This window comes from Staurois parvus, unplaced genomic scaffold, assembly GCF_062004578.1.
Source record: "Staurois parvus isolate SC_StPar_1 unplaced genomic scaffold, SC_StPar_1.0 ptg000962l, whole genome shotgun sequence".
Taxonomy (NCBI): domain Eukaryota; kingdom Metazoa; phylum Chordata; class Amphibia; order Anura; family Ranidae; genus Staurois; species Staurois parvus.
The window spans coordinates 188,155-214,890 of NW_028318758.1; the positions used below are offsets into that span (position 1 = coordinate 188,155).

General features: G+C 40.2%; 1 protein-coding gene across 1 annotated transcript in view; it reads left to right on the top strand.

Annotated features, from left to right (window-relative positions):
• The window catches only part of RRN3 (RNA polymerase I transcription factor RRN3), a 600,941-nt gene that overhangs the window by 158,029 nt on the left and 416,176 nt on the right, over positions 1-26,736 (top strand). The window contains exon 5 of the mRNA XM_089657080.1: positions 3,803-3,932. Within this exon, the coding sequence (XP_089513206.1) occupies positions 3,803-3,932 (130 nt within the window). The remainder of the gene's footprint in view (positions 1-3,802; positions 3,933-26,736) is intronic.

A 26,736-nucleotide genomic window follows, 5' to 3' on the forward strand; every position in this document is an offset into this window, starting at 1 on the left:
GTCAGAGACATTCACATCAGTGGCCTGCTGGAATTTTTTAGGGCTTTGGCAGTGCTCATCCTGTTCCTCCTTGTGCAAAGGAGCAGATACCAGTCCTGCTGATTTAGTTAGGGACCTTCTACAGCCCTGTTCAGCTCTCCTAGAGTAACTGCCTGTCTCCTGGAATCTCCTCCATGCTCTTGAGACTGTGCTGGGAGACACAGCAAACCTTCTGGCAATGGCACTTATTGATATGCCATCCTGGAGGAGTTGGACTACCAGTGACACTGACCCTAGCCAAGGGCAAAACTAGTGAAAAACAGTCAGAAAAGATGAGTAGGGAAAAATATGTTAGTGGCCTCCACCTGTAAATCAATTCCTGTTTTGGGGGTTGTCTCAATGTTGCCCATCTAATGCAGCTGTTAATTTCATTAACACCAAAGCAGCTGAAACTGATTAACAACCCCTCTGCTACTTAACTGACCAGATCAATGTCCCAGGAGTTTAATTGACTTGATGCTATACTGATAAAAAAGTTTTCCTTTAATTTTTTTGAGCAGTGTAATCTAAATTAAGTAGAAAAATTGGGTGGTAGTTTGACCAGGTCTGTAGGTCTTTTCCTGGTTTGGAGATCATCACTATATGTACCGTAAGCATTTCTGAGGATAAAAGGCCATCTTGTTTCAGTTAAGTAAACGTCTGTGTCAGTATAGGGGCTACTATGTCACTAAAGTTTGTATTAAATATGGCCGAAAAGCCATCTTGACCCGCTCTTTTGTGTTTTCAGGTCTTTAATAGTTTGATTTCATCCTCCGTGATATCTGCTCCCAGCATCTCTCCCTGGTCAGGGTTTAGTACTGGGAGAGGGGTGTCTCACAGGAAAGCTGAGATAAAGTATCATAGATTTTTCAATAGGTTTTTACTACTCAGGGTTGGACAGAATTTTCAAACACATCCCTTTGTATCCGTTACGGTCCATGACCACAACATTGCCCCCCTTGTCCCGATGGTTTGTGGTCCTTTTTTAAATAATGCACAGCGATATATTGGGTTAAAGATACATTTTTCTTTTGATTCCCCCTGTTCGGCATCTGTTCAATAATCATGCACTGTTGTCAACAAAAAGAGCCAAATATGGCCATTTATTTGAAGTGGCAGCAGATCCCCCCGGTTTATCATCAGAACGATCCCTATCTTCCTCAGGGAGAAGCACAGAAATGTTTCCATAATCCTGTATCTCAGTTCAGTATCTAAGATTTTCTCTTTGTATACATGAGGCGGAGGGTCAATTTTCTAGCAAAAAAAAAAAATCTATGTCTTTTATTGCCTTAAAGCAGTCAAAAAAACTATCATGACAGAAACTCAAACCCAGCATGAAAACATTCAACTCATCATCAGTCAACTGAAAAGTATATAAATTGGTCACTTGTAATTCTGTTTGTTCTATGCATGTAACAACGTAAACTTTATACTAATCCAGAATGTCCAACTTCTTGGTGTCCCCCTCATTGGGGGTATAGCCTAAAGGCATTGATCCCTGATTTATGGAGGTTATCCCTCCCTGGGGTTTATTTGCCTGCTCTGATTGATTGGCTTTCTCCTTCAGCAGTACTGAGTTGTGCAAAGTTGGAGTGAGGTGTATGAATACATGTGGGAAGTATAAGCCCACCTAAAGATAGGAAGTGAAATGCTGTGCACCTTAAATAGTCACCAAAGTACATGGGTGTGAATGTGTATTAAGTGAGCCCTTGTGGTTGAGCCATGGCTTGGCTTGACTCCTTGTTATTAGGTGTAGACCCATAGATAGGTTTTTGTGAAGATTTGGCCTCTTTACATGGGTGTTGTACAGACTATATGCACCACCACCTTTGAACTTGTTACATCATGCATTCCATCACGCCTTGGTGAAAAGTGGTTGTCTGTTGTGACGCAACTAAGTAGAGAGAGAGGACAGGCAAGTATCTGATTTGGCACATTCAATACCTTATTAACCCTTATGGATTTGGACTCAATGTAGGTTCTCATTTTTATTACTGTAGGCCATTTATATGCTTGGCCAGTATTATAGGTAAACAAATCCCTGTTAGATTTCTTATTTTTACTCTGTATGATCTTCCTATTATATATTTCTATATACTCCTAAAGTTTCAATTGTTTCTCTTAAAATGTAGGTAGTTCATTTAAGATTTGTTTCGATAATGCTGGTACCTGTAGTGCACCAGAATAGTGCACTTTATTTGTAAGTGTTATTTTAATTTTTCTTTATTAATAAAGCATACATACGGGTACACATTATGTCAGGATTTCTTTCCATGTAAATCGATGATCCATTTATATTGGCTATCTGGAGTATCCATAGAGGAAGAATATTCTCATAACTGAGGGATAATAGGGTTAAAGGTGTGATCAGACCGAAGTTCAGTAGGTCTATATATCAGGTGAGAGTCTGGAGGTGATGGTTTCTCACTAGTGGTGATTTTATTTACTGATATTTTGAGCACATGGACAGAATGGACTTTATATATGAAGATTCTTATTCTGTCTGGTCATTGAAAAACTTTATGAAGATTGCATTTTTCAATAAAACATGAGAATTGTATTCTTTATATTTATTTGGGCGAATCCTATTAGAAGATCTGTGAGATTTCAGCATCTGATTTGGATTTTTTCAGCTTTAATTATTGTGATATTTGCAGCGCTGTCCTGCTAGATATATTTGATATTGTTATATGTGGTGTGATCATATGAGGAAATGGCAGCAGCAGATCATGTATTTTATTTTATTCATTGTCTTTACATTTCATATTAGGACCGCACACAGGTTCATTTAATTTTTTTATTGTGGCTTTTGTGCCTCCCAGTCCTTAAAATAGGTGCCTGCATTAGTTTTTATCAAGTACAGAAAATACCTGTTTATCTTGCAAAAAATGCAGTGACCTTGTCACCTCCTGTTAACCTAAAATTATAAACCCCAACAATGAATTTTACTCATTTGCTTCCTTTTTGGTTTGTCAATGATAGCATTGAAAGTGTTATATCGGCTTGAAAAAGTATAAGGAAATTAGAATTTACTGGTAACTCCCTTTCCATGTACTGTTTGTTTGCGCCCTTTGTAATTTTGTATCAAATTTTTAATAATTTGACCCGTTTCTGGTTCCTTTTTACAGTGTGAGGCAGAAGTGTTAATTTCTTTTTTGTAAAGCAATTTGGGGTTTGTGTTTGTAGAATGTGTGTGTGGACATAGAAAGCTTCATTTTCCTACTAATGAAAAATAACCAGTGCATGCATTTCCTGTCTTTACATAAGTTTATTTCCACTGTGTTCCATAGTAAATTAAAGTGGTTGTAAAGTCTTATTTAAAAAAACAAAACAAAAAAACATTTTATACCTACCTGCTGTGTACAAAAGCACCCTGCCCAGAACCTCTTCTTCTTGAGTCCCCTGCTGACACTCCTGGCTCCTCCTCCTGGTATGCCAGCATAGGAAGCCACTTCCTATCCTGGCAAAACTGCAGGCAAAAATCCTGAGCCAAGCTGCCGTGTCCATAGCACAGCCCGACCCCCTGCTCTCTCATCACAAGATTTTGACAGCAGCTAAGCCTGTGAGAGCGAGGAGAAGGGAGCGGGCTTCTACAGACAGACACAGAGCTGGATTGAGTGAGGACTTCAGGGAATGCATTAGAGTAAAAAATGTTTAGCGTTTAGAACCACTTTAGGATAAAGGAAACCCTTCATCATTCTGCTTGAACGCATATGTCTCACCTGACTGTTTAAGTGCTTTCCCTCCTGTGAATGTTTTGATAGCTTGTTGATTTTCCTTGTAGAAACTACCATGGCTGAAGCGAAGCAAAGAAGTTGTGGAAGAATATTTGTCTTTTCTCGGCAATCTTGTGTCAGCTCAGACGGTATATCTAAGACCTTGCCTGAATATGATTGTCTCACACTTTGTACCATGTAAGACTGGTCTTTTTTGTAAATGTTTTCTATGTTTTGTTTTGTGTGCTTAAAAAACAGTAGTATCTAACACATACATATGCAATTTGTTTATAAAATTACATTATATGGCAGACATCGGCAAATAGTGGCCCCAGGGCCACATCTGGCCCTTTGGCTATTCCTATCCAGCCCTTGATCCTTCAGCTGTCAGCGTGGCTCTATCAGACTCACTTTTCTCACTGATGAGGTGGTTGACAGGCTCATAGGGGCATGCCTACAGATGTCCATGTGGAGAGGTGCAAGGACTGGAAGGAGAGAGCCTGGGGAGTTGATTGATACAGTGGGAATGCTTGGTTCTGGTCGGAGTGGGAGACTGTTGCCTAGGAGACATCCCAATGCTCTCTAGCCACTCTGCTACCTGGCCGATCTCAGGTGATCTCCAGTTACAATGCTTTTCAGAGGGCATTTGACAGGCAGTGTGATGATCTTATAGGGCCTCCTCAGTACCTAATTTAACTCTATAATGCTGCAGTACCACTCTGCAATTGCGTGTGCAGCCTCAGTGAACTCAGCCAGCAAATTTGGCAAGCGGTGCCACTTGCCAAACTCAGCCCAAGTTAAAAATGCTTGAATAACCCAATTCTGCCGTCATTTTACATTTTTTTTTTTTTTGGGGGGGCGGTGGAGTTTTAAAATCTCAGCCACCTGCTTTTGCCATCCTCCAAATGCCCATCTGAAAGTGACCTCTTTTTTTATGACCAGCGGAGTTAGATGCCACACACCCCGGCCACCAGCCCATGTGAAATTAGGTTGAGGAATAGCCTCCGCCGATTCTTTTCCACAAACCATGCCCCCTGGCACGTTTTTGCCCCACCCACCAGAGATAAGTCATAGAGGTGGGAGTTTGAAGCAGGATGGAGATTTTTATGCATCACTAGTCAAAATGTGAATAATGTGAATGGAATGATTAAACGTGTGTATATGATGAGACTAATTCATGTGCTGGAAGTGAAACAGAAAAATAAAAAATACAAAAATAATACTTTTAGTTTAGTTTCCAGCACAATAATGTGGAACTAGCTAATAGCTAAATAATTAAAAAAGGGCGAATAGATAGGAATTTTATTGCTTTGTCTCTTCTGCATTAAAGTTACCTGTCTGTCCTTCCTACACAGTGAACAGTGCAGTCACAGCTCACTGTACAAATACAGTAATGCTGAATCTGACTAAACTCCCACGCATGCGCAGGAGTGACATTATCCCAGGCCGACCAGGACTCAGGAGCCAGCTGCCCAAAGATGTCAGTGGCCAGGCGGGGAGCTCCAGGATGTCGCATCGCTGGATCTAAGGTGAGTTTGCGGTCCTTTCAGAAAATGAATAACCCACCCCTACCATATGGTGATAAAATTGTATTGTGCAAATAAATGTTGGTACTCTTACCTTAAAACCCAATTTCCGGTTAAAACTATTTATATAACCCCGTGGGTAACACCATTGTTTCAATAGTTCAATGAGGATATCATCAAAAAGTATACATAAACAATCAGTGAGTTCCACCACCACTTTTAATAGAAATCAAATAGTCAAATCAGTGGATTCCACCACTACATTTTAACATAAATCACATAAAGTCCAAATAAGAATAATACACTATTGAATATAGGTGAGTCCCAACACCACCCTACAGTTGCAAACTGTATATCATCCACTTGTGATTAGTAGCAGAAGTTCTATCACCACGTACAACTTCTTACCAATTGAGTAGATCCCAGAAATTTAGGTGGCCTAAAACAGCATGTTTGAATCAAGAATCATCCACCCATGGATCAAACACCCTCAATGAGGATCAAAGCAGCAGAATGTTCCAAAGGCTCTTGGGAGCCACAGGGCACATCATCAGGGATTCACTACCAGCACTTCAACTCCACCATGGATGTATACCCATGAAAAAACAGGCATCCGTTAGTACAATCTAAATATTTTATTAAATATACTGTTTATCTACTTACACATAGATGAAAAACAATCACACATATTAAGGCTATGTTCACACTAGCCTTGTGTGCAGGCGGCAGAGAGGCGTTTGGGAAGCGTTTTTACCGCTTCCCAAACGCCTCTGCCAATTCTGCACATTACAGCACATGGTGCTGTTCTAACGGGAGCGTTTGCGTCACGTCGCGGCAAACCAGACGCCTCTGGACGAGTCAGGAGGCTTTGAAGCCTCCTATTCTCGTCTATGGTGCCGCTCCGCAAACGCCCGGCCGGCATTTGCGGTGCGGTTGCGACGCGTTTGCGGAGCGGTAACACCACTCAAACTGCATTATAGGCGTTTGTGGGGTGTTATTAACGCTCGGCAAACGCCTAGCAACCGCTGCTAAACCGCGCATGCGGCGTTTGCGGAGCGTTAAAAAACGCTCCGCAAACGCCGGACCAACGCTTGCCAAACGCTATAGGGGCGTTTGGCAAGCGTTGGCAAAACAGCCTAGTGTGAACGAGCCCTAAATCCAGCACATCTGCCACCTTGAGCAGGGGTGATGTCAGCTCCACTTCCAACACTTTTCATCCAATGGTACGTTTTCAAGGGGTTGGCTGAATGTGCTGTCTCTTCCCTTGTATAACACAAGCCTGTGAGTGCTGTCTCTCAAATTGGACTACACAGCAATAATTTAATGCTAATTAATCAAAAACTCATTAAAAACATAGTATATTGCATTAAAAACAATTAAAAGCATACAATCCGCTTATTTCATCATAAAATGAAAAAAAAAATCGATCTATATTGAATTAATACAGCATGGATCGAACCATCTCCATCTAGTGTTAAGATCTCATAATGACATATTAATCATTGTGAAATCTGCACTGAAAGACAGCACCCTTTCAAAAAATCTATCATGTCTTATTCAGTGTCCACTATAAAAATCAGTAAAACAACCTAAAATAATTAATCATTATTAATAAAGCTGCTTAAAGCCCATTCAATGTTTAAACCATAGGGGACATAGGCTTTTAAATTAAAAATCCACTTTATGTCTCTAGGCAAGAGACCCCCTTGTGTTAAAATGCTTCTTCTCTAGTGCGTTACGTATTTATCAATCCCCACCATTTTCAAACTAGAGGGGTCTTTTTTCTATCATGGATAGCGTAATTCTTGGAAAATGATTGTGAAAAGCCTTTCTAATATTAGTCAGATGTTCATTAATTCTGACATGCAGTGCCCTTGTGGTCCTATGTACGTATTGAACACCACACATGCACTGAAGTAGATAAGTCGTGCATTGTAGAACAAGTGATCAGCTGTTTAATATCATAGGTCCTTTTAGTACTTTCAGAAGCAAATACTGTACCTTCATTTTTACTATATTATTCCCTACACATCTACATACCTGACATTTTCTACAAAGATAAAACCCTTTCATATCATCAAACATACAGACCCTGCGGTGATCGTTCCACCACATTAGGGGCAATAAGATTCCTTAAATTTGGAGCTTTCTTAAAAAAGATTGGAGGTTTTTCATTTCCCTCCGTAGGTTCCTATCACTTTTAAGTATATTCCAATGTTTAAGTAGTTTAACAAAAAGATGATGCCTAGAAAACATTGTACTAAAGGCACATTCAACACTGTTTTTTAGGTTTATCACACGCCCCGCTCTAACTGGGAGATTAACATGGTTTCTTTCTGTAAATCACTTTTATCATACCCTTTGACCAAAAATCTGTTTTTAATCAGATCCCTTTGCTCAAAATAATCAAACTGGAGCAATTTCTCCATACAAATTGTTTTTTGGGTATATTGTGCAACCGTGATGGATGATGGCAACTATTTTTTGGTATGTACCCATTTTGATCATTTTTAAAATCTACGTGTGCATAATGATTTTTCCTTTTTCAACACAGCGAGATACAGAAAATTTAATTTCTGATTCACTAACTTCATAGGACCATTTAATACCCAAACTATTATTAACCATGATACTCCATGAAATCATGCAATAAATCTTAATCATTTTTCCAAATCATGGTATCATCTATAAATGTCTTCCAAATTAATATTTCAGAGGGACTGTTTTCACCAAACACTTTTTTTTTTTTATCCCATTGAGCTGTAAATAAATTTCCCATTGATTGCTACACCAGTCTTTTGTAGAAAGTATTGGCCATTATGCCAAAATAATTATGCTTTAAAGTGATTCTAAAGGCTTATTTATTTTTTTTAAAGAACATGTCTATACGTACCAGCTGTGTGTAGTGGCTTTGCACAGAGTGACCCAGATCCTCCTCTTCTGAGGTCCTCCGTTGGCGTTTCTGGCCCTTTCCTCATGTCAGGTGCCCTCACAGTAAGTAGATTGCTATGAAAGCACCCGCTGCTCCGTGTATCCATTCACACACAGAGCCACGGCACGACCCTGCCCTCTCTCTTATTGGCTCACTGACTGTGATTGACGGCAGTGAGAGCCAATGGCTCCCACTTCTGTCTCAGCCAATGAGAGGGAGTACCCGAGACTCCGGTGAACATTGCTGAATCAAGAGGGGGCTGGGGTGGATGGTGCACAGAGAAGGTTTTTTTACCTTCATGCATAGAATACATCAGGGTATAAAAACCTTGAGCCTTTAGAACCACAATAAGCAAAAATATAAAAGATCTAATATAAACTTTATCTGTTCTGCTTCACATTATTGAACTGTTGTATAACACTAGTCAGACAGTCTAACAATAATTCAGAAGTCAAGAAACGTGAGACATCAGATCTGTATGTATTCTTTGTTCTGAATAACTTTGTAAAACTACAACATAAACACAAACAAAACATATGTGTCAGTACATTAAACATTGTACAACATCTTCATCCCATCAGTGAGTGTACTCACGGACAATTCCACCATAAGTCCAGGAATAGCTTGGAGCTTCACTGTATGCTACTTGCTAGTTCCAGAAGCAGTCACGAAATGGAGGACAGGAACTTCCAGGTTGAAGGTTATTGCCTCTATGTGAAAATTACCACTTCCTGACAAATCCTGATATAACTAGGCATAATAACTCTAACCAATAGATGGCAGCAACATCACATAACATTACAGTATATTACATATATTCTTTTCAACAATATGGGCAGAACACTCCCTGCCTGGCATAATTTATTATGCCACTACCTATGTAACAACTGCTATGCAGAAAAAACACACAAACAGGAAAATGAAATCCTAGCTAATCTGAGACTATATGTCATAGTTCAACCATTATCCCACCAAAAACGGAGTATATATACGGTAAACCAGCATTTCTCAACCTTTGGAAGTTCGGCAAGAGACAAATGTCCACCCGCTCTCAACAACCCATTCTTGTCTACGAAGGGGCTGTGCTTCCTAAGACGGCTTTGTTTTGAGAATGTCTTTTGTTTTATGATGCAGTCAATTTTCTTCTGGAAATGTTTGTTTTGAACAGAAGAAATTATAACAGACTTTGCCTGAGAAAGTTCTTTTAGATTGACCTGTTCATGGAAACTTTCCCACCTTCTGACCTGATCGCTATTGGTTTCTCTCTGGAAGGTTTAGCAACATGGATGAGTCTGGCTAGGGTTTTAACTAATATCTTCCAGCAAGAAAATCTCCCAAAGCAATGTGAATGAAGTGCTTCAGAAACTTTGGTACTGAAACTTGTAATTTCCGATCTGATTTCAGGGTCAGCTTCGGGCTCTGAGTGGATAAACATTAGCAGTGTCTATATCCTCACAGTGTGGTTGGTACAGAAAGGATGGGCCTGAGAACCATATAGAGTTCTGCAGGCATGCTGCTTGAGTAGGTCTAGTGGCAAAATCTGCAGGGTTTTGCTTTGTAGATACATAGAACCACTGATCTGCGTGTGTAGATTGCCGGATTCTATTCACCCTGTTAGAGACATACAGATAGAATCTCCTTGTGGTGTTGCAAATGTACCCCAGGACAGTCTTGCTATCAGTGAAGAATTTCACAGCATCAAAGTCAGTGTCTAGTTTATAAATGATTAGTTCAGACATTTCGACTGCAAGTACAGCAGCACACAACTCTAAACAAGGAATCGTGTGAGCTGGTTTAGGGCTTGATTTGGACTTTCTTATAACAAATCCAACATGGCACACATTTTCTTCATCAATTACTTTCAAGTAAGCCACTGCACCTATCGCTATGGTGGATGCGTCTGAGAAAATGCACAGTTCTTTCCTGCGAGCTGTTGATAGAGATATGGGAACATAACATCTGTCTATCTTTAGGTGCTCTAACGCTTGCAAGGATTCTGTCCATTGAACCCACTCACATAGGCTCCCTTCTGGAAGCAATGCATCCCATTCACTTTTCCCAGATGACAGTTCCCGAACTAAGACCTTACCTTTTATTGTCACAGGTGACACAAACCCTAGGGGATCATAGAGGCTATTTACGGTGGATAGAATTCCTCTACGTGTAAAGGGCTTTTCCTCTGAAGAAACTCGGAAAACAAAACTATCTGTTTCTAGATCCCAACTCAGGCCTAGGCTTCTCTGCAGAGGAAGGGTGTCTGTACCTAGGCAAAGACCTTTAAGGTCCTTGGCTCTGTCTGCTACAGGGAAGGCTTCCATTACTCTTTGGCTGTTGGAAGCGATTTTATGAAGATGCAGATTGGATTCTGCCAGCCTTGCTTTGCTTTACTGAGGATGGAAATTGCATCTTCAGGCATGCTAGCACAAGCGAGTCCATCATCCTCATAGAAATGCCTCAATACAAAGTGTTTGGCTTCTTGTCCATAGCACTCTGCATTTTTCTGGGCAGCCTTTTGCATGCAGTATATAGCGACAGCGGGAGAGGGCCTGTTGCCAAATACGTGCACTTTAATTCTGTACTCGACAATTTCCTTGTCTATGTCATTGTCTTCATACCAGAGAAAATGTAGAAAGTCTCTATGGTCTTCTCTGACAAGAAAGCAATAAAACATTTGTTGCACATCTGCTGTGAAAGCAATGGGTTCTTTTCTGAAGCGCATAAGGACACCTAGCAAAGTACTGTTTAAGTCAGGGCCACTTAACAGTACGTCGTTTAAAGAAACTCCTTCATACTCTGCGCTGGAATCAAAAACTATTCTGACTTGGTTAGGTTTGTGTGGATGGTAAACACCAAACATGGGTAGATACCAGTGTTCCCTATCTGTCTCAATTGGTCCTGCAACTTCAGCGTGATCATTGTCCAGCATCCTTTTAATGAATTCAGTGAAATCTCTTTTCGCTTCTGGCTTTCTCTGTAGTGTTTTGCTGAGTGAACGCAAACGCTTCATGGCTTGCTCCCTGTTACAAGGCAAAACACGTCTGGGTGTGCAAAAAGATAGAGGGGCCACCCAACTGTGATTGTCATCTTGGTAGGCCTCTCTATCCATAATCTGTAAGAAGGTCTGATCCTCTATAGAGAGGGCCTGTTTATCATCATCTTTAGTTTTCTGGAACACTGTAATCCCTAGATTGTCTGTCTCAATGTCCGAATTGACTTCTTCTTTGCCATATAGTGTAGAAGAGTCCCAGTGTTGTGTTGACCTGCCAAAGCTTTCCTTGACAACGAAGCTGTTGTGACGGACTGAGAAGAGATGTGCGTCCATTTGTTAACACAGATGTCTTCAAAATACTAATGTTGTCAGGCTGGTGCACTGTCCCCAGGCAAACTTCTCCTACAATGACCCACCCCAGGTCCAGTCTCTGTGCATAGGGGGCATTGTAAGGTCCAATGATTTGCTGGTGCACCTTGTGTACCTGAAGGATGTCTCTTCCAAGAAGTAGGATAGAAACATCTGGCTCAACAGCTGGGATAAAGTGAGCAATTGAGCAGAGGTGAGGGTGATGATGGGCTACTTCTGGAGAGGGAATCAGGTATCATGCCACACTCTTATTAGGGTAGGAAGTGAGAACTGCCCTTTCTTATTCAAGGATTCAATGGTAAAGCCAGTAGCTCTTCTCCCTGCGGTTTCAATTGTCCCTGCACATGTCCTTAGGGTGTATGGAACTGCACTTGCCTTAAGGTTAAAGGTATCAAAGAAGTCTGATTTTGCAAGGGATCTGTTGCTCTGTTTATCCAGCACTGCATACATTTTCACTGCCCTTTCTCTCTTGCCAGTGGGATATACAGTCACTAAACAGATTTTAGAGCATGATCGTGCACTCTTGCCTTGTCCACATACTTCAGTGCAATTCGACATGACTGAAGAGAGTGGGGTCTCTTGTTTCTCCCTGCCCTGATCTTTCATGGGTTCTACAGTCTCTAGTGGTGCAGGAGCAGGGCCAGGGTGGAAGGCAGTGTTTCTCACTGCCACATTCTGTACATTCCACTGATATTTTACAGTCTTTGACAATGTGGTAAGTAGATCCGCAGCACTTAAAACAGATTCCGTTTTGTTTAAGGAAGGACATCCGCTCTGCAATAGGTTTGCTTCTAAAGCCTTTGCATTTCTTTAGTGGATGTGGTTTTTTGTGTATTGGGCAATGTCTATCTGGGTTTTCTATTGTATGTACCTTATGGGTGCTTTGACAGTCTGTGACTTCTGAAGGTACAACTGTTTTGTGTGTGGATACAGAGGTCTTACCGTGAGGTCTGTGAGGTCTTTCCGATTGATTGCTGCTGGTGGTGAAGGCGAAACTGGGATCATTTCGGATTTTCGCTTGCTGTCGGACAAACCTAGAGAACACAGAGAAAGGGGGAAAAGCAATTCCATAATCATCTTTGAATTTACCTCCCACAGACATTTACTTGTCTTGCAGATTTGAAGGTAGTTTCTCTACTATAGGATTAGTGCCTCTGGCCGTATCTAGATATGAAAACCCTGGCAAGTAGCCATCCTCTTTGGCATATTCTATCTCTAGCAGAAGATCACTCAGTTCTTGAAGCCGCATGTTGTCTTGTAGCCAACTTAGGAAAGAATTCAAGTTTTTTCAACAGTGCTCCTTCAATTACCTCTGGGGATCCATACATTTCTTCTAGTCTTTTCCAGGTCATGTTGAGTCCTGCTGCAGGGTTGAACAGGTTTGCTCTTCTCATCCTCTTTGCATGCTCTGCTGACTCGGTACCAAGCCATTTTATCATTAAATCAAGCATTTCTGCTGGTGATAAGTTCAGACCTCTAGTGGCATTCAGAAATTAAGCTTTCCATGCCCAATAGTTTTCAGGACAGTCATCAAATTGGAAAAAGCCTGAGCTGACCATTTCTTTGCGGATGAGATATTTGGTGACATCCACTGCACACTGTTGTTCGCACATATAATCTTTAGGTTGAGGTGGTGCGAACACTTGTTTTTCGTTCCTAGGAGATTCTGATACTTCATTTTTGGTTTGCTGGCGGCCACTGACCTCTTGTGATAGATTGGGCCCGCCCAGGGGGTCTGTAGATCTTGGCCTGAATTCCTTTGCTTCAGGTTTAAGAGACTATTCCTTTGTATGTACATCAGTAAGGTTCTGGACGTACTCACTTGTACGATCTGCAGAGGATAGAGGTTTTTCTGGAACCTTTGGGTCTTTATATGCTTTTTCACTTCCTGACCGGCTTGTTCCCATGTAGGCAGCGGCCTCTGCTTCAGCAACTGCAGTCTGTCGCTGCAGGATAAGCAATTTTGATTCTAATTCTGCCTCTTCTTGTGCTTTCTTAGCTGCTATCTCCTGCATCATCATGGCTTCTTTTTCTGCTGTGGCAGCTTTCTTAGCTGCTATTTCCTGCATCATCATGGCTTCTTTTTCTGCGTACTGTAGCTGGACACAGGCAGCTTCTACCTTGGCACGAGCTCTAACTGCTGAGGACATCTTGCTAGATCGTGAAGATCTGGACACGTGACTGTGCATCGTCTTGCTGGGCGCTGGGGATGTTGTCCCTACCTCCCTGTGTCAGCGGTAGTCTGTCATCAGCCTGGTACTTTGTTCCTGATCTTAGACTCATGCTGCAGTAATGGCGTCTCCGTTTATTCCAGACTGCCACGTGGGTGTCCTTTTACTATAATGGCGTCTTCATTTATTCCAGACTGCCACGTGGGTGTCCTTTTACTATAATGGCGTCTCTGTTTATTCCAGACTGCCACGTGGGTGTCCTTTTACTGTTCTGCTTCTCGTTATTGAACTGTTGTATAACACTAGTCAGACAGTCTAACAATAATTCAGAAGTCAAGAAACGTGAGACATCAGATCTGTATGTATTGTTTGTTCTGAATAACTTTGTAAAACTACAACACAAACAAAACATGCGTCAGTACATTAAACATGTACAATGCTTCATCCCATCAGTGAGTGTACTCACGGACAATTCCACCATAAGTCCAGGAATAGCTTGGAGCTTCACTGTATGCTCCTTGCTAGTTCCAGAAGCAGTCACGAAATAGAGGACAGGAACTTCCGGGTTGAAGGTTATTGCCTCTATGTGAAAATTACCACTTCCTGACAAATCCTGATATAACTAGGCATAATAACTCTAACCAATAGATGGCAGCAACATCACATAGCATTACAGTATATTACATATATTATTTTCAACAATATGGGCAGAACATTATCTGTTTTCCACATATGGTGTCATCTGTGTCTAAATAATTGTAGCACCCTCCTAGTTAGCTAGGGGGAGGTTCGATAATTATTATTTTTTAGTTGGATGGCTGAGTAGCAGTCTGGGTGATGGTAAAGTCAGATTCAGGTCAGGGATGAGAGGCTCTGCAGATCAGCACTCTGATACCTCCCGCTGACTTGGAGAAGTTTCTAGAACTCACTGAGTGGGGGTGAGAAGGAGCTGGTCTGCATTCTTGAGGGATCCTGGTCAATCCCCAGGCAGGATGCTTGGTATGGTGTCAAGACAGCCCTTAAGAGTGACTGAGCTTGCTCAGAGACAGGAGAGTCCGGGTGGAAGATGTAGATGCAGAGGACTGGGAGGGGGCTCAGAGGGAATGGGCCTACCTCCAGGCAGAAAAGCTGGACAGGAGGATCACTCTACTAAAGGAGTCCCCTGAGAGAGGACCACCTGTGCAGCAGGGAAGGAGCCAGCCCAGCGGAAGGCCTGAAAGCTGCAACCAACCCAACAAGAACAGAGGAGAGGAAGAGTGAGTAATCCTGCACCCCTTGGGCCAGTTAATGGGATAGGGCCATTCTGGTGGGAAACCTGACTAGCTCTTTACCCAGAACTGCTTCAAATTATTAAGGAAAAACACCTGGAGCGTTTACATGGGCATTACAAAAAATAATGAATTGCTGTCATATTCGTCCATAGACCTGGTTCATCATATGCCCATATTGTTTGTTGCAATGGCTAGACACAGATACAAAAATGTGTTCCATGCATTGCAACTGCAATCCCCTCTGGCATCCTGCATATGATAGGCACCTCAAAATCTGGCCTCTCATAATTTATCTGTCCCCAAAATTTTAAAATGTGTACAAAACAAACAAATCTGCATAGACAAGTCCCTCATACATTTTTCTGGCGGACTTGCATTTAAGCAGTGTCTCCCCAGCAAACGTGCTATTGCAGAGAAGTTTCTTTCATTCATATATGAAGTGGTTTTAAAGGCTAACAATGTGAGCAGTTAAAATAAAGTTTAATATTGTACTTTGTTTGGCGGTATTACACTATTATTGTCCCTCATGTTTTATCTCTGGATGGAGTTAAGTGTTTGGGAATACTTGGAGTACTGTGACTGAGGAATCCAGGTAGTGCCGTGGAGACCATATATGCCTTGGGAAGATCCACATGAGGGCTATTTCTCCCTGTTTCTGGATTATTATAGGCGTGATTTATTTGGATTGTTGGTAAGGGTATTCACTCCTTACTACAATTAGAAGTGTACACCAGTTTGAATACTTTCTTTTGTGTGGCACTGAAGAGTGATTCACATACACAATGTTTTCACTGATTGTTTCACTTTTTTTTCTCACAATTTTTCACAGATATTCACTGCATAAATTGTATGGGGTATCCACTAGAGTGATGTTATTTGTTTACAAAGAGTAATGCACTATATGATATTTCTTTTTCTTTGAGGTATATATATTGTGTATATTGCTGGAAGGATTCATTATATTTTCCTTTTGGACTTTATTTTGCACTGTGATTACACAGGAAGGTTATGGTTCATATCTGGTGGACTGCTTAGGGATTGGACTTCACTGTTGTTACAGTGGGGCAAAAAAGTATTTAGTCAGCCACCAATTGTGCAAGTTCTCCCACTTAAAAAGATGAGAGAGGCCTGTAATTGGCATCATAGGTAGACCTCAACTAAGAGAGAAAATGAGAAAAAAAATCCTTTTCTTTTTTCTTTTTAAGTGGGAGAACTTGCACAATTGGTGGCCGACTAAATACTTTTTTGCCCCACTGTATATAATTTTTCTTTTTCAACTTTTTTTTAGTATTTTTCACATTATATTATTTGTACATCTTCAGGGGTGAGGGTGTTGATTGTGCTGTGGGGGAGTTGAATTTATATGAGTATATTTGGAGGTGGTTTTGATTTAAATATGGTGAATATTTTGCTGATCTCATTTGTTGCCACAAGTTTTTGGAAAATGAAGAAAGAAAGCAAAACTGTTTTTTTATTTTTTTTATTTTTGTGACCAAAATGAGATCTGCAGAATACTCACCATGCCTCTTATAAATTTCTTCTGGGTGTGTACTTTCCAAAAAAGGGTAATTTGGGGTGGTTATTTGTACTATCCAGGGTCTCCAACAGTGTAATAGGTAGGATGCGACGTGAGGAAATTACATCTTTTGAAAGCCTGAAGGTGGTCATTGGTTTTTGACCTCTGTACAAAGCTAGGCTTCCAAAAAGTCTCACGTGGACTCTCATACTTGGGAGAAATAGCAGAATGTGTTTTGGGGTGTAATTCCACATACACCCATGGCATGCGTGACAAATATCTGATTAACCACTTGCCTACTGGGTACTTTCATCACCTTCCTGCCCAGGCCGATTTTCAGCTTTCAATGCTGTCGTACTTTGAATGACTATTGCGTAATACTGTACCCAAATGTAATTTTTATAATTTTTTTGACATAGAGCTTTCTTTTGGTGATATTTACTCACCACAGGGTGTTTATTTTTTGGTAAACAAATGAAAAAAGACCAAAAATTAAAAATTTTTTTTTTTTCGTTTGTTACACAATTTTGCAAACAGGTAATTTTTCTCCTTCACTAATGTGCGTTGAAGAGCCTGCACTAATGGGCTGTACTGATGAGGCGGCACTAATAAGGCTGCACTAATACGACTGCGTTGTAGCCATCATTCGGCTATAGGCTGGTCGTCAAGTGGTTAAAGTGAACACTTTGGACTTCTGTTTTGAATCATTGTAACATATGGAAATATACCAAATATCTAGAAGGTTCTATTTTCGTCTCTTCTTTCCTTTCTCCCTTCCTCTCCCTCTCCCTTTTTTTTCCCTCATCCTCTTCCTCCCCCCTTTTTTTTCTCGCTTTTCCCCCGTATTCTAGATTGAAAAAGTTGTATCTTATCGACACTGTATCTTTGGAGGGTATAGTTGAATGTGATTTTTTGTTTTCATTATAAATCTATTGCCGAGCTCTCCTAACAAGTGAACTTTATGTCCTACGTTATGTTAAAAACGGTTTATTATTCAGTGTTTACTATAATTACGAATAGCTTAATAAATACTTAAAATTGTAAAAAGAAAAAAAAATTTTTTTTTCCGAAAACCGGTAGCAAAAATAAGATTTTCTATGGACTCATCATGCCTCTCGGCAAATATCTTGAGGTGTCTACTTTCCAAAAGAGTCCATCTGGGGAGTGTTTATACTATCCTGGCATTTCAGGTCTTCCAAATATATGATAGGTAGTCAGGAAGTGAAATGGAGAAATGACGCCGTTTGAAAGTCTGAAGATACTTATTGGTTTTAGGCTCCCAAAAAGTCTCACACATGGTATCCCTTTACTCAGGAGAAGTAGCAGAATGTGTTTTGGGGTATAATTCCACCCATGACATGTGTGAGAAATATCTAATTAAATTGACAACTGTGTTAAAAAACAAAAAATTTAATTTTCCAAAAACTTGTAGCAAAAAATAAAATCTTCCATGGACACAACATGCCTCTCAGCAAAATGAGTGTCCAAAAGGGGTAATTTGGATGTTGCCATAGAATTTTAGTGCCTCAAAAAATGTGATGGGCAGTACGAAAGTAAGAGCTGCATAAATTCCAATACATACAATGGGTATAGAAAAGGATCACCCCCCCCCCCTTTTTAAAATAGTCAGATAATCACATCCCTTTAAAATAATCACATTTTGTTGCTTTGCAGCCAGAAATGAAGACAGAGACATTATTTGTTTTATCCAACTGTGTTTACTCAACTTAAAACATCCAAGTGAAACTATAACACCAACATGTCAGAAAAAAAATCAAAAACAGAATCACTGAGTTGGAAAAAAGATCACCCTCTTGTGTTAGTATTTTGTTGAACCACCTTTTGGTTTAATTACAGCCTTTAGTCTGTTGGTATATGTCTATACTAACATTGCACTTGTAGACTTTGCAATATTTGACCACTCTTCTTTGCAGAACTGCTCAAGTTCAGTTAAATTTGATGGTGGACTGCAGTCATTCCACAGATTTCCAGTGGGGTTTAAGTCTAGACTCTGACTAGGCAATTTCATTCACCTGCTTCTCCTTCAACCACTGCATGATCATTTTTGCTGTGTGTTTTTGATTATTTTCATGTTGGAAGGTGAACCTTCTTCCTATTGACAACTTTCTGGCAGAGGGCAGCAGATTTTCCTCGAGAATTTGATGGTATTTTGCCCCATCCAATCTTCCTCCTGTCCTGACAAGTGCTCCACTCCCTATGGCAGAGTAAACACCCCCATAACAGGATATCACCACCTCCATACTTTACTATAGGAATGATGTTGAGGCCGAATAATTCAATTTTAGTCTCATCTGACCATAACATCTTTTTTTACATGTGGCCTCAGATTCCTCAAGATGCATTTGGCAAAGCTCAGTTATGACTGCATGTGGCCTTTCTTAAGGAGTGGCTTTTTTCTTGCAAACCTCCCATACAAGCCACATTTGTGGAGAATGTAATATTGTTACATGCACTTTGTCATACATTCCTGCAACTGCCTTAGAGTTGCTATAGGCCTCTTTGTAGCTTCTCTGATCAGTTTCCTCCTGGCTTTTTCATCCAGTTTGGAGCAACATCCTGATCCATGGAAGGTCTGTGTTGTACCAAACACCTTCCACTTCTTAATAGACTTCACTTTGTTTCTAGGCTATGAAAAAGCCTTTGAAATGTTTTTTTGTGTCCATCTCTTGACTTGTGCCTGTCCACAACTTTATCTCGAGATCTTTTGACAGTGCCTTGCCACCCATAGTTGATTGTTTGACTGAAATGCCCCAGAAAATCTTTTTTCATACTGAGCTAATCAACATAAACACAGCTGATTAGTTGAAGGTCAAATGGCTTTGTGTGCCATTGCGAAGGTGATAAGCTACACCTGATTGAGTTTCCAAGTTTTGGAGGGGGTAATCTTTTTTCCAACTCAGTGATTTCTGTTTTTGATTTTTTTTTTCTGTATACCCTAGTTTGTAGAAGCTATAACTTTCACACAAATCAATTAATATACAGTTATTGGGATTTTTCTTTTACAAAGACGTAGCAGAATACATGTTGGCCTTTATAACTCAATTTGATTAATATTAGATATTGTTTATAACAGAAGAATTTTTTTTTCATTTAATAAAAAATAAGAATGCAGAGGTAATCAAATACCACAAGCTCTATTTATGTGAAAACATTTATTTGGTTATAGTGTTGCATGATCAATTGCCAGGTAAAGTAGCACAGTGCTGAATAACAACAAAATCATGAAGGGGGTAAAACCTTCTGGAGCTTTAGATGTTAATATGCCATCCTTCTATGCACCATTAACTGATATCTCCGACTCTTACCTAAACATTTGTGTGGATTTTTCTTCAATACTTAATGTGTGTCCTGGTCACTAAGCATTTTATTCATCTCAGTCAAGTAATCATCTTTGTTTAAAATCACTATAGCGCAACCCCCCCCCCCCTCCCGCCACTGCTGGGCACAGATGAGCAGTGCCACCAGTCAGTTTTGTCAGTTAGTGTGCATCATTGCTGCATATCAGTGCCACCTCATCAGTGCAGCCAATCCGTGTCACCTCATCAGTGCCCATCACTGTTGCGTATCAGTGAGAAAAATTACCTGTTTGCAAAATTTTATAATAGAAACAAAGAAATTTTTTTTTTTTTTGCACTTTTTTTGTTTATAGTGCAAAATATTAAAAAGCCAGTGGTGATTGAATACCACCAAAAGAAAGCTCTATTTGTGTGAAAAAAAATGATACAAATTTCATATGGGTACAATGTTGCATGACTGCACAGTTGTCATTCAGAGTGTGAGAACTCTTAAGAGCTGAAAATTGGCCTGGGCACGAGGGGGGTAAAAGTGCCCAGTAGGCAAGTGGTTAATACCTTTCCCATCATTTCCACTCTATCTACAATCATCTGTATTGAAGGGTAAGGGGTTTATGTTGGGGATTGTTTGTCTTCAAGGGTGTTCAACTATTGTTTTTTTGCACCATGGGGCGAATCTCTGCTCCTTCTGTGCTACCTTTTTTACCTTTCTGTTCAGTTGGGTCCTCTCACTGTGTTTCAACACCCACTATTATTCTCATTTATGGGATTGTTATTCCCTTCAGATGTTTCCTGCCATTTGAATACTCTTTTTAAATGATAATCCTTTTTAAATGATAATCTAGGGAATTTCTTTCTTTGCTTAAGCTTTTGTTCTTTTTTTTCATCATCCATAATATTGCTTAATTCCTTAGAATAAAAATCATAGGCATCATCTTTCACATAGGGGGTGAACTGTAAATAAGTATTGAAGAAGATATCCCACACAAAAGTTTAGAAAAGAGTTGGAGACTCTGGTTAATGGGGCAAAAAGGATGGCATATCAACTAAAAAAGAAAAAAAAATACTTAGTCGGCTCTGCACCTGGTGTAGCGATGATTTGTCTCCCCAAAATCTATAAATCACTGGAGAAACCCCAGGGCAAGCCGATTGTAATCGGCATAGACTCTTTAACCGCTTGCCGACCAGCCACAGTAGTTATACTGCGACAGGGCGGCACCGCTGCAAAAAAAAAATCACATATAAATACGTGATTTTGCATTTCCGGGTAGGGGGTGCATGCCCACCCTACCTGCGCCTCCGACCGCGGCTGTGGGTGTCAATCACCGGGTCCCGGCCTGGTGATTACCGGCAAACACCGACCGGGAGGAGGGCTGCATTGTTTACAATGCAGCTCTCCTCCCTGTCAGGGCACACTGCTCAGGATGGCTGAGCACAGCCGTCCCGATCAGTGTGCTTACAGTGAAGCACACCTCCCGCCCCCTAGTAAAACACTCCCATCACACAGTTAACCCTTTGATTGCCTCCAAATGTTAACCCCTTCCTCCCCAGTGCCATTAGTACATTTTTTGCACTGATCACTGTAATAGCGTCACTGGGGATGTCGGTGACCCCAAGTCAGTCCCCCTTCCCCATTGCTGAATGTCCAGCCGTAAGTCGCTGATCACCGCCATTAGAAAAAAAAATCCCAGTATATATATACTGCCATTTTTAGACGCTATAACTTTCACGTAAACCAATTAATTTACACGTATTGGGAATTTTTCAGTAAAGACATGTCGCAAAGTACATTTTGGCATAAATTTATGAAGAAATTTGATTTTTAAATGTTTTTACTTGGTATGTTTTATAGCAAAAAGTCCAAAATATTTTTTTTTTCTCAGAATTGTCGCTCCTTTTTTTTTATAACGCAAAACATAAAAAAATGCACAGGCGATCAAATACCTCCGAAAGAAAGCTCAATTCGTGGGGAAAAAAAGGACCGCTTTATAGCTGAAATACTGCCACAGGGCGGCATGGGTGCGCAAAATGATGTGTCTATATATCCGTGATTTGTGCTCCAATGGTTTTCACACCCCTCATAGTGTCAAATTGCCCATCAGTACACCAGTAATCACATTTAACTCCTTTATTTCCAGGAACATGCTCATACACAATAAACCTCCATTGCTAGTTTAGTGTCTGAACGGATCAATATCTTTAATCAGATCAAACTATACTAGCGTTCACATTAGTATAGCGTCCCAAAAAACACAGCGTTAGCTGGACTAACCCCGGCACCTGCCAGCATTTGCATTTAGTCCCTACGCTTACCCCCCCCCCCCCCTTTCTCCCCCAGCTAATGCATTGTCAGTAGGTCACTGTCACTTTATACATTGCACACAAATCTGCAGTGTTTGCAGAATTAGCACCCTTACTTCCCCCATTCACTGCCCAACCCGTAATTCAGGTGGAAACAGCAAATTTAACTACTACACTTGATTTTTGGAGCTGTTTTTCATGGAAGATCCGTGTGCATTGATTGTGGATCAAAGCAATTTATATGCACAACAATTTATCGCCACCTATCTAAGTTCAAACCTTGCCAGACCATTCGCATGGAAACCCATTACGGTTTCCAAATATAAATTTTTTTTTTGGACCTAACCCTCAACATGGACATTACTGAAAAAAAAATGAATTGCGGTTGTATTGGTCCACAGACCCAATTCATCATATGCCTGTGTTCTCCGCTGCCATGGCCAGGCGTTGATATGAGAGTATATTGTGTTTTATGCATTTCAACGACAATACACCCTGTCGTCCTCGGGCGACCCTGAATTTGACTGGCTCCAAAAAATTCAGCCCTTCGTAAGTCACCTTAACCAAAAATTTGCAGATGTCTATACTCCCCAGCAAAAAATCTGCATTGATGAGTCCCTCATTAATTTTTCTGGCCGCCTTACATTCAAACAATTTCTCCCCATCAAGCGTGCCAGATATAGGGTCAAGATGTATAAGACCTGTGAGAGGGCAGCAGGCTATACATATAAGCTTTGGATTTACGAGGGAAAAGATAGTCACGTGGAGCCCCCTGGATGCCCAGACTACATGGGAAGTAGTGGCAAGATAGTTTGGGACTTGGTGTCATCCTTTTTCCATATGGGGTACCACTTATACGTGGACAATTTTTATTCAAGCATGCCACTACTTAGACATTTGTTCAATCTTGGAACTGGCGCATGTGGCACCATTATAATATAATATATGCCCACCATTATAAGTGGGTGGATGCAGGGCAGTATATTATAATGGTGGGCATACCACACACTTTTGCTGGCAGGGATTTCTTCTTTTCATTCAGCCCACAGGCTGTATACAAAAACAAAAGAACATAGCATATATACTCAACAAGGACCAGCGGCGTATTGGTACATCACTGGACTTTGAATACAGCTGTATATCGTTTTTTTCAGCCAGCAATCAGCTTTCATGTTAAAGCAATCCTAGTGTCTAATTAGCTGCAGGATTGCTTTTACAAGCAGCGGGAGACGATGCACCCCTCCCCCGCTGCCTTCCTCTGCCTTCTCGGGCAGTCCCGTGCCATCGGGTGAACCTGAGAATGCAGCCGGTGTTTCTGCCAGCTGACCATAGAGCTGATTGGAGATCGGAATAGTGCCAATCATCTATATAGTCTAAGAAATGGGAAGCTACGAGCATTTCATCACTTCAGTTTTGCAGGATATAAACAGCGCCATTTGTAAATTGCGAAAGCAATCTGATCACATCGATCTTGGTTTGATTAGATAATGTAAAAGCAGAGGAGATATCTTGAGTTTGATAGATCCCCAGATTTCTCAAAAAAGAATATGACAATTCCCATTGAAGGGGATATTTGCATTCCCTGTGATAGCATTAAAAGTGATCAAGGAAAAAAAAAAACATTAAGGGACAGTGTAAAAAGAATTTTAAAAAATCAGAATAACTAAAAAAAAATAGTCTCGCCCTCCCACGCTCGCGCACACCTGTGTGCACGAGGGTTGACCCTGTGCCGTTAGGTAAACAGCGGTTGCACCATGCATGTGAGGTATCATCCTGAACGTCAGAGCAGTAATTCTACCACTAGACCTCCTCTGTAAATCTAAAATGGTAGCTTTTAAAGGCTATTTCAAGCATTGCCTATGGATATTAAAAATGTATGCAGTTTGTCGCCATTGCACGGGGCATGCATGTAATGCATGTCCTTTTTGGTATCCATTTACTCAGCATACCATCATCTTTTATATTTTACCAAATAATTGGCCAATATATTGTGTTTTTGTACATTAAAAGTCAGAAAAAGTGGATATTTTTGCAAAAAATCTGCTATTGAAAAATTGCTGCGCGAGTACTATGTGACATACAAAATTGCAGCACCCACCATTTTATTCAATAGGGTGTCTGCTTTTAAAAAAAATTATGTTTGGGGTTCCAAGTAATTTCCTAGCAAAAAATACTAATTTTTTTCATGGGAACAAAACTTGTCAGAAAAGGCTTGGTCTTCAGGTGGTTAGAGTGAATGATGTGTGGCATAAAATTCTAATGCCATGTATAAAATGCCCCCACCCCCAAAAAAGATCCATTTTTGGAAAGTAGACACCCCAACCTATTAGCTGATAGGCATGTTGAGTCAATAGAAGAATTTATTTTTTTACCTCAAGTTTTTGGAAAATGACAGAGACAAAAATTTTATTATTTTACACAAAATTCTCTCAAATGAATTATTGCTCAAACATGCCATGGGTATATGTGGAATTACTCCCCAAAATACATTCTGCTACTTCTCCCGAGTATGGGGGTACCACATGTGAGAGACTTTTTGGCAGTCTAGCAAAGTACAGGACCCCAAATGCCAATAAGCACCTTCAGGCTTTTAAAGGGCTTTATTTCCTCATTACACTTCCTGACTACCTATCACAGTTTTGGAGGCCCTGATATTCCTGGATAGCTCCAAATCCTCCCCCCCCCGAAATGACCCCTTTTTGGAAAGTAGACACCCCAAAGAATTTGATAAGAAGCATGGTGAGTATTTTGCAGATCTCATGTGTTGCCACACCTTCAGGCTTTCAAAGTGGTCATTGGATTTCAGGCTCTTGTATGTGGCTAGGCTCCCAAAATGTCTCACACGTGGTATCCCCATTCTCTGTAGAAGTAGCAGAATGTGTTTTGGGGTGTAGTTCCACATATACCCATAGCTTGTGTGAGAAATATATAATTTAAATGACAACTTTGTGTAAAAAAAAAAAAAAAGTTTTTGTCATTCTCCATTTTGCTTGCGGTGATTTTGTAGCCGTATTAGTGCATTTGCGACAGAAACAATTGAGGACTGTCCGTGATACTTTTTTTATTTGCACTAACATACAATTTTGAGGACAAGCTTTCGGGTATGTCCCCTTCTTCAAAGTCCAAGCACTATTACAAATCACAAAGTTTAAGCAGAATGTTAGAAGGGATGAAAAAAAAAAAAAAAAGGCAAACCCTGCAATAAAAAGTGCTGCAAACTGTGCAACCAAATCAATCCATCAAAAGCCCCGCCCATTGATTGATGTGACATCATTACATTTCCCAGCGAGCTACTGCGCATGTGCCGAGTGGCTGGGTTCGTTTTTCACTGTGATTCCTGTATGCTGTTAACGCTGGTGTCGGCTGGGACACCTTTTGAAATAAGTGCAATGAGTGCATAATAAAGGAAGCTGTTTTTTAATAATACTGCACCATGAAGTTCTTTTATTTCTTCCGAGTGTCTGGCATTTCCCCTCTTGGATACGATTAGGGTGATCTTTTTGGAGAAGTGGATTTCCTTGATGGTATTTGATTCTACAGCATTCGCTCCTTTTGAAATTGGTCTGCTTGGATCTGGGTTCTGCAGAATATTACTCCCTGAAGACACATCCATGAATGGTCTATTACTCTACTAATACCACCGCTCCCAGAGCAAATATATGCTTCAGTTTTTTATAGCTCTGGTGAGTTTATTTAGTATTTTTGGTGGTGGATTGTCACATTTATATTTTTTGTGCACGTTTTTGGATCTGTATTACACATCTCAAATTCTGGACTGTTTTTTTTGGACACTTTTTTTATATATAAAACTTTTTTTATATGTATTTATAAATAATATTTACATGGATAATATTTTATATTTTTTTGTTAACAGATATATTTTAATATTTATTTACAAGTGCAAATTATATATTTTTTGTGTTATTTGTTACACTTTATTTATGGTGGATTTTGCAGCTGGTATATCAATTAGTGACCCATACATATATACTTTTTCTCTTTCTTTCCATAGGCGCCATTATATTTATTTACTTACAAATAGCTTAGTGTGTCTTCTTTCCGAAAAGGGGTCATTTGGTGGTGTTTTTACTGTCCTGGTATTTTAGCACCTCAAGAAATGTGATGGGCAGTTAGAAAGTAAAAACTGTGTAAATTCCATTTTCTATACCATAGTTTGTAGATGCTATAACTTTTACACAAAGCAATCTATACACACCTGTTTGAATTTTTTTAACCAAAAACATGTCGCACAATACATTTTGGCTTACATTTATGACGACATTTGAGTTTTTTGGATATTTTTTTTGACAGAAATGAAAAAAAGTTTTTTTTTAAAAAAAATAAAAAATTTTTTCAAAACTTTTTTTTGTTTATAGCTAGAGATGAGCGAATCGAACATGGCGAAGTGGAATTCGTTTTGAAGATTAGGAAAAATTCAATTCGCGCCGAATCCGAAAATTATCAAACTTCGGATGCACGAATCGAATTTTCCCAAAAATGGCGGCGACATGTGTGGCGACGGAGCGGGGATCTCTGGGAAGGCGCGCAGACAAGGCATGTGATCGCATTCATGACATGTGATCGCATTAGCCAATCAGCAGCCAGCCAGCCAG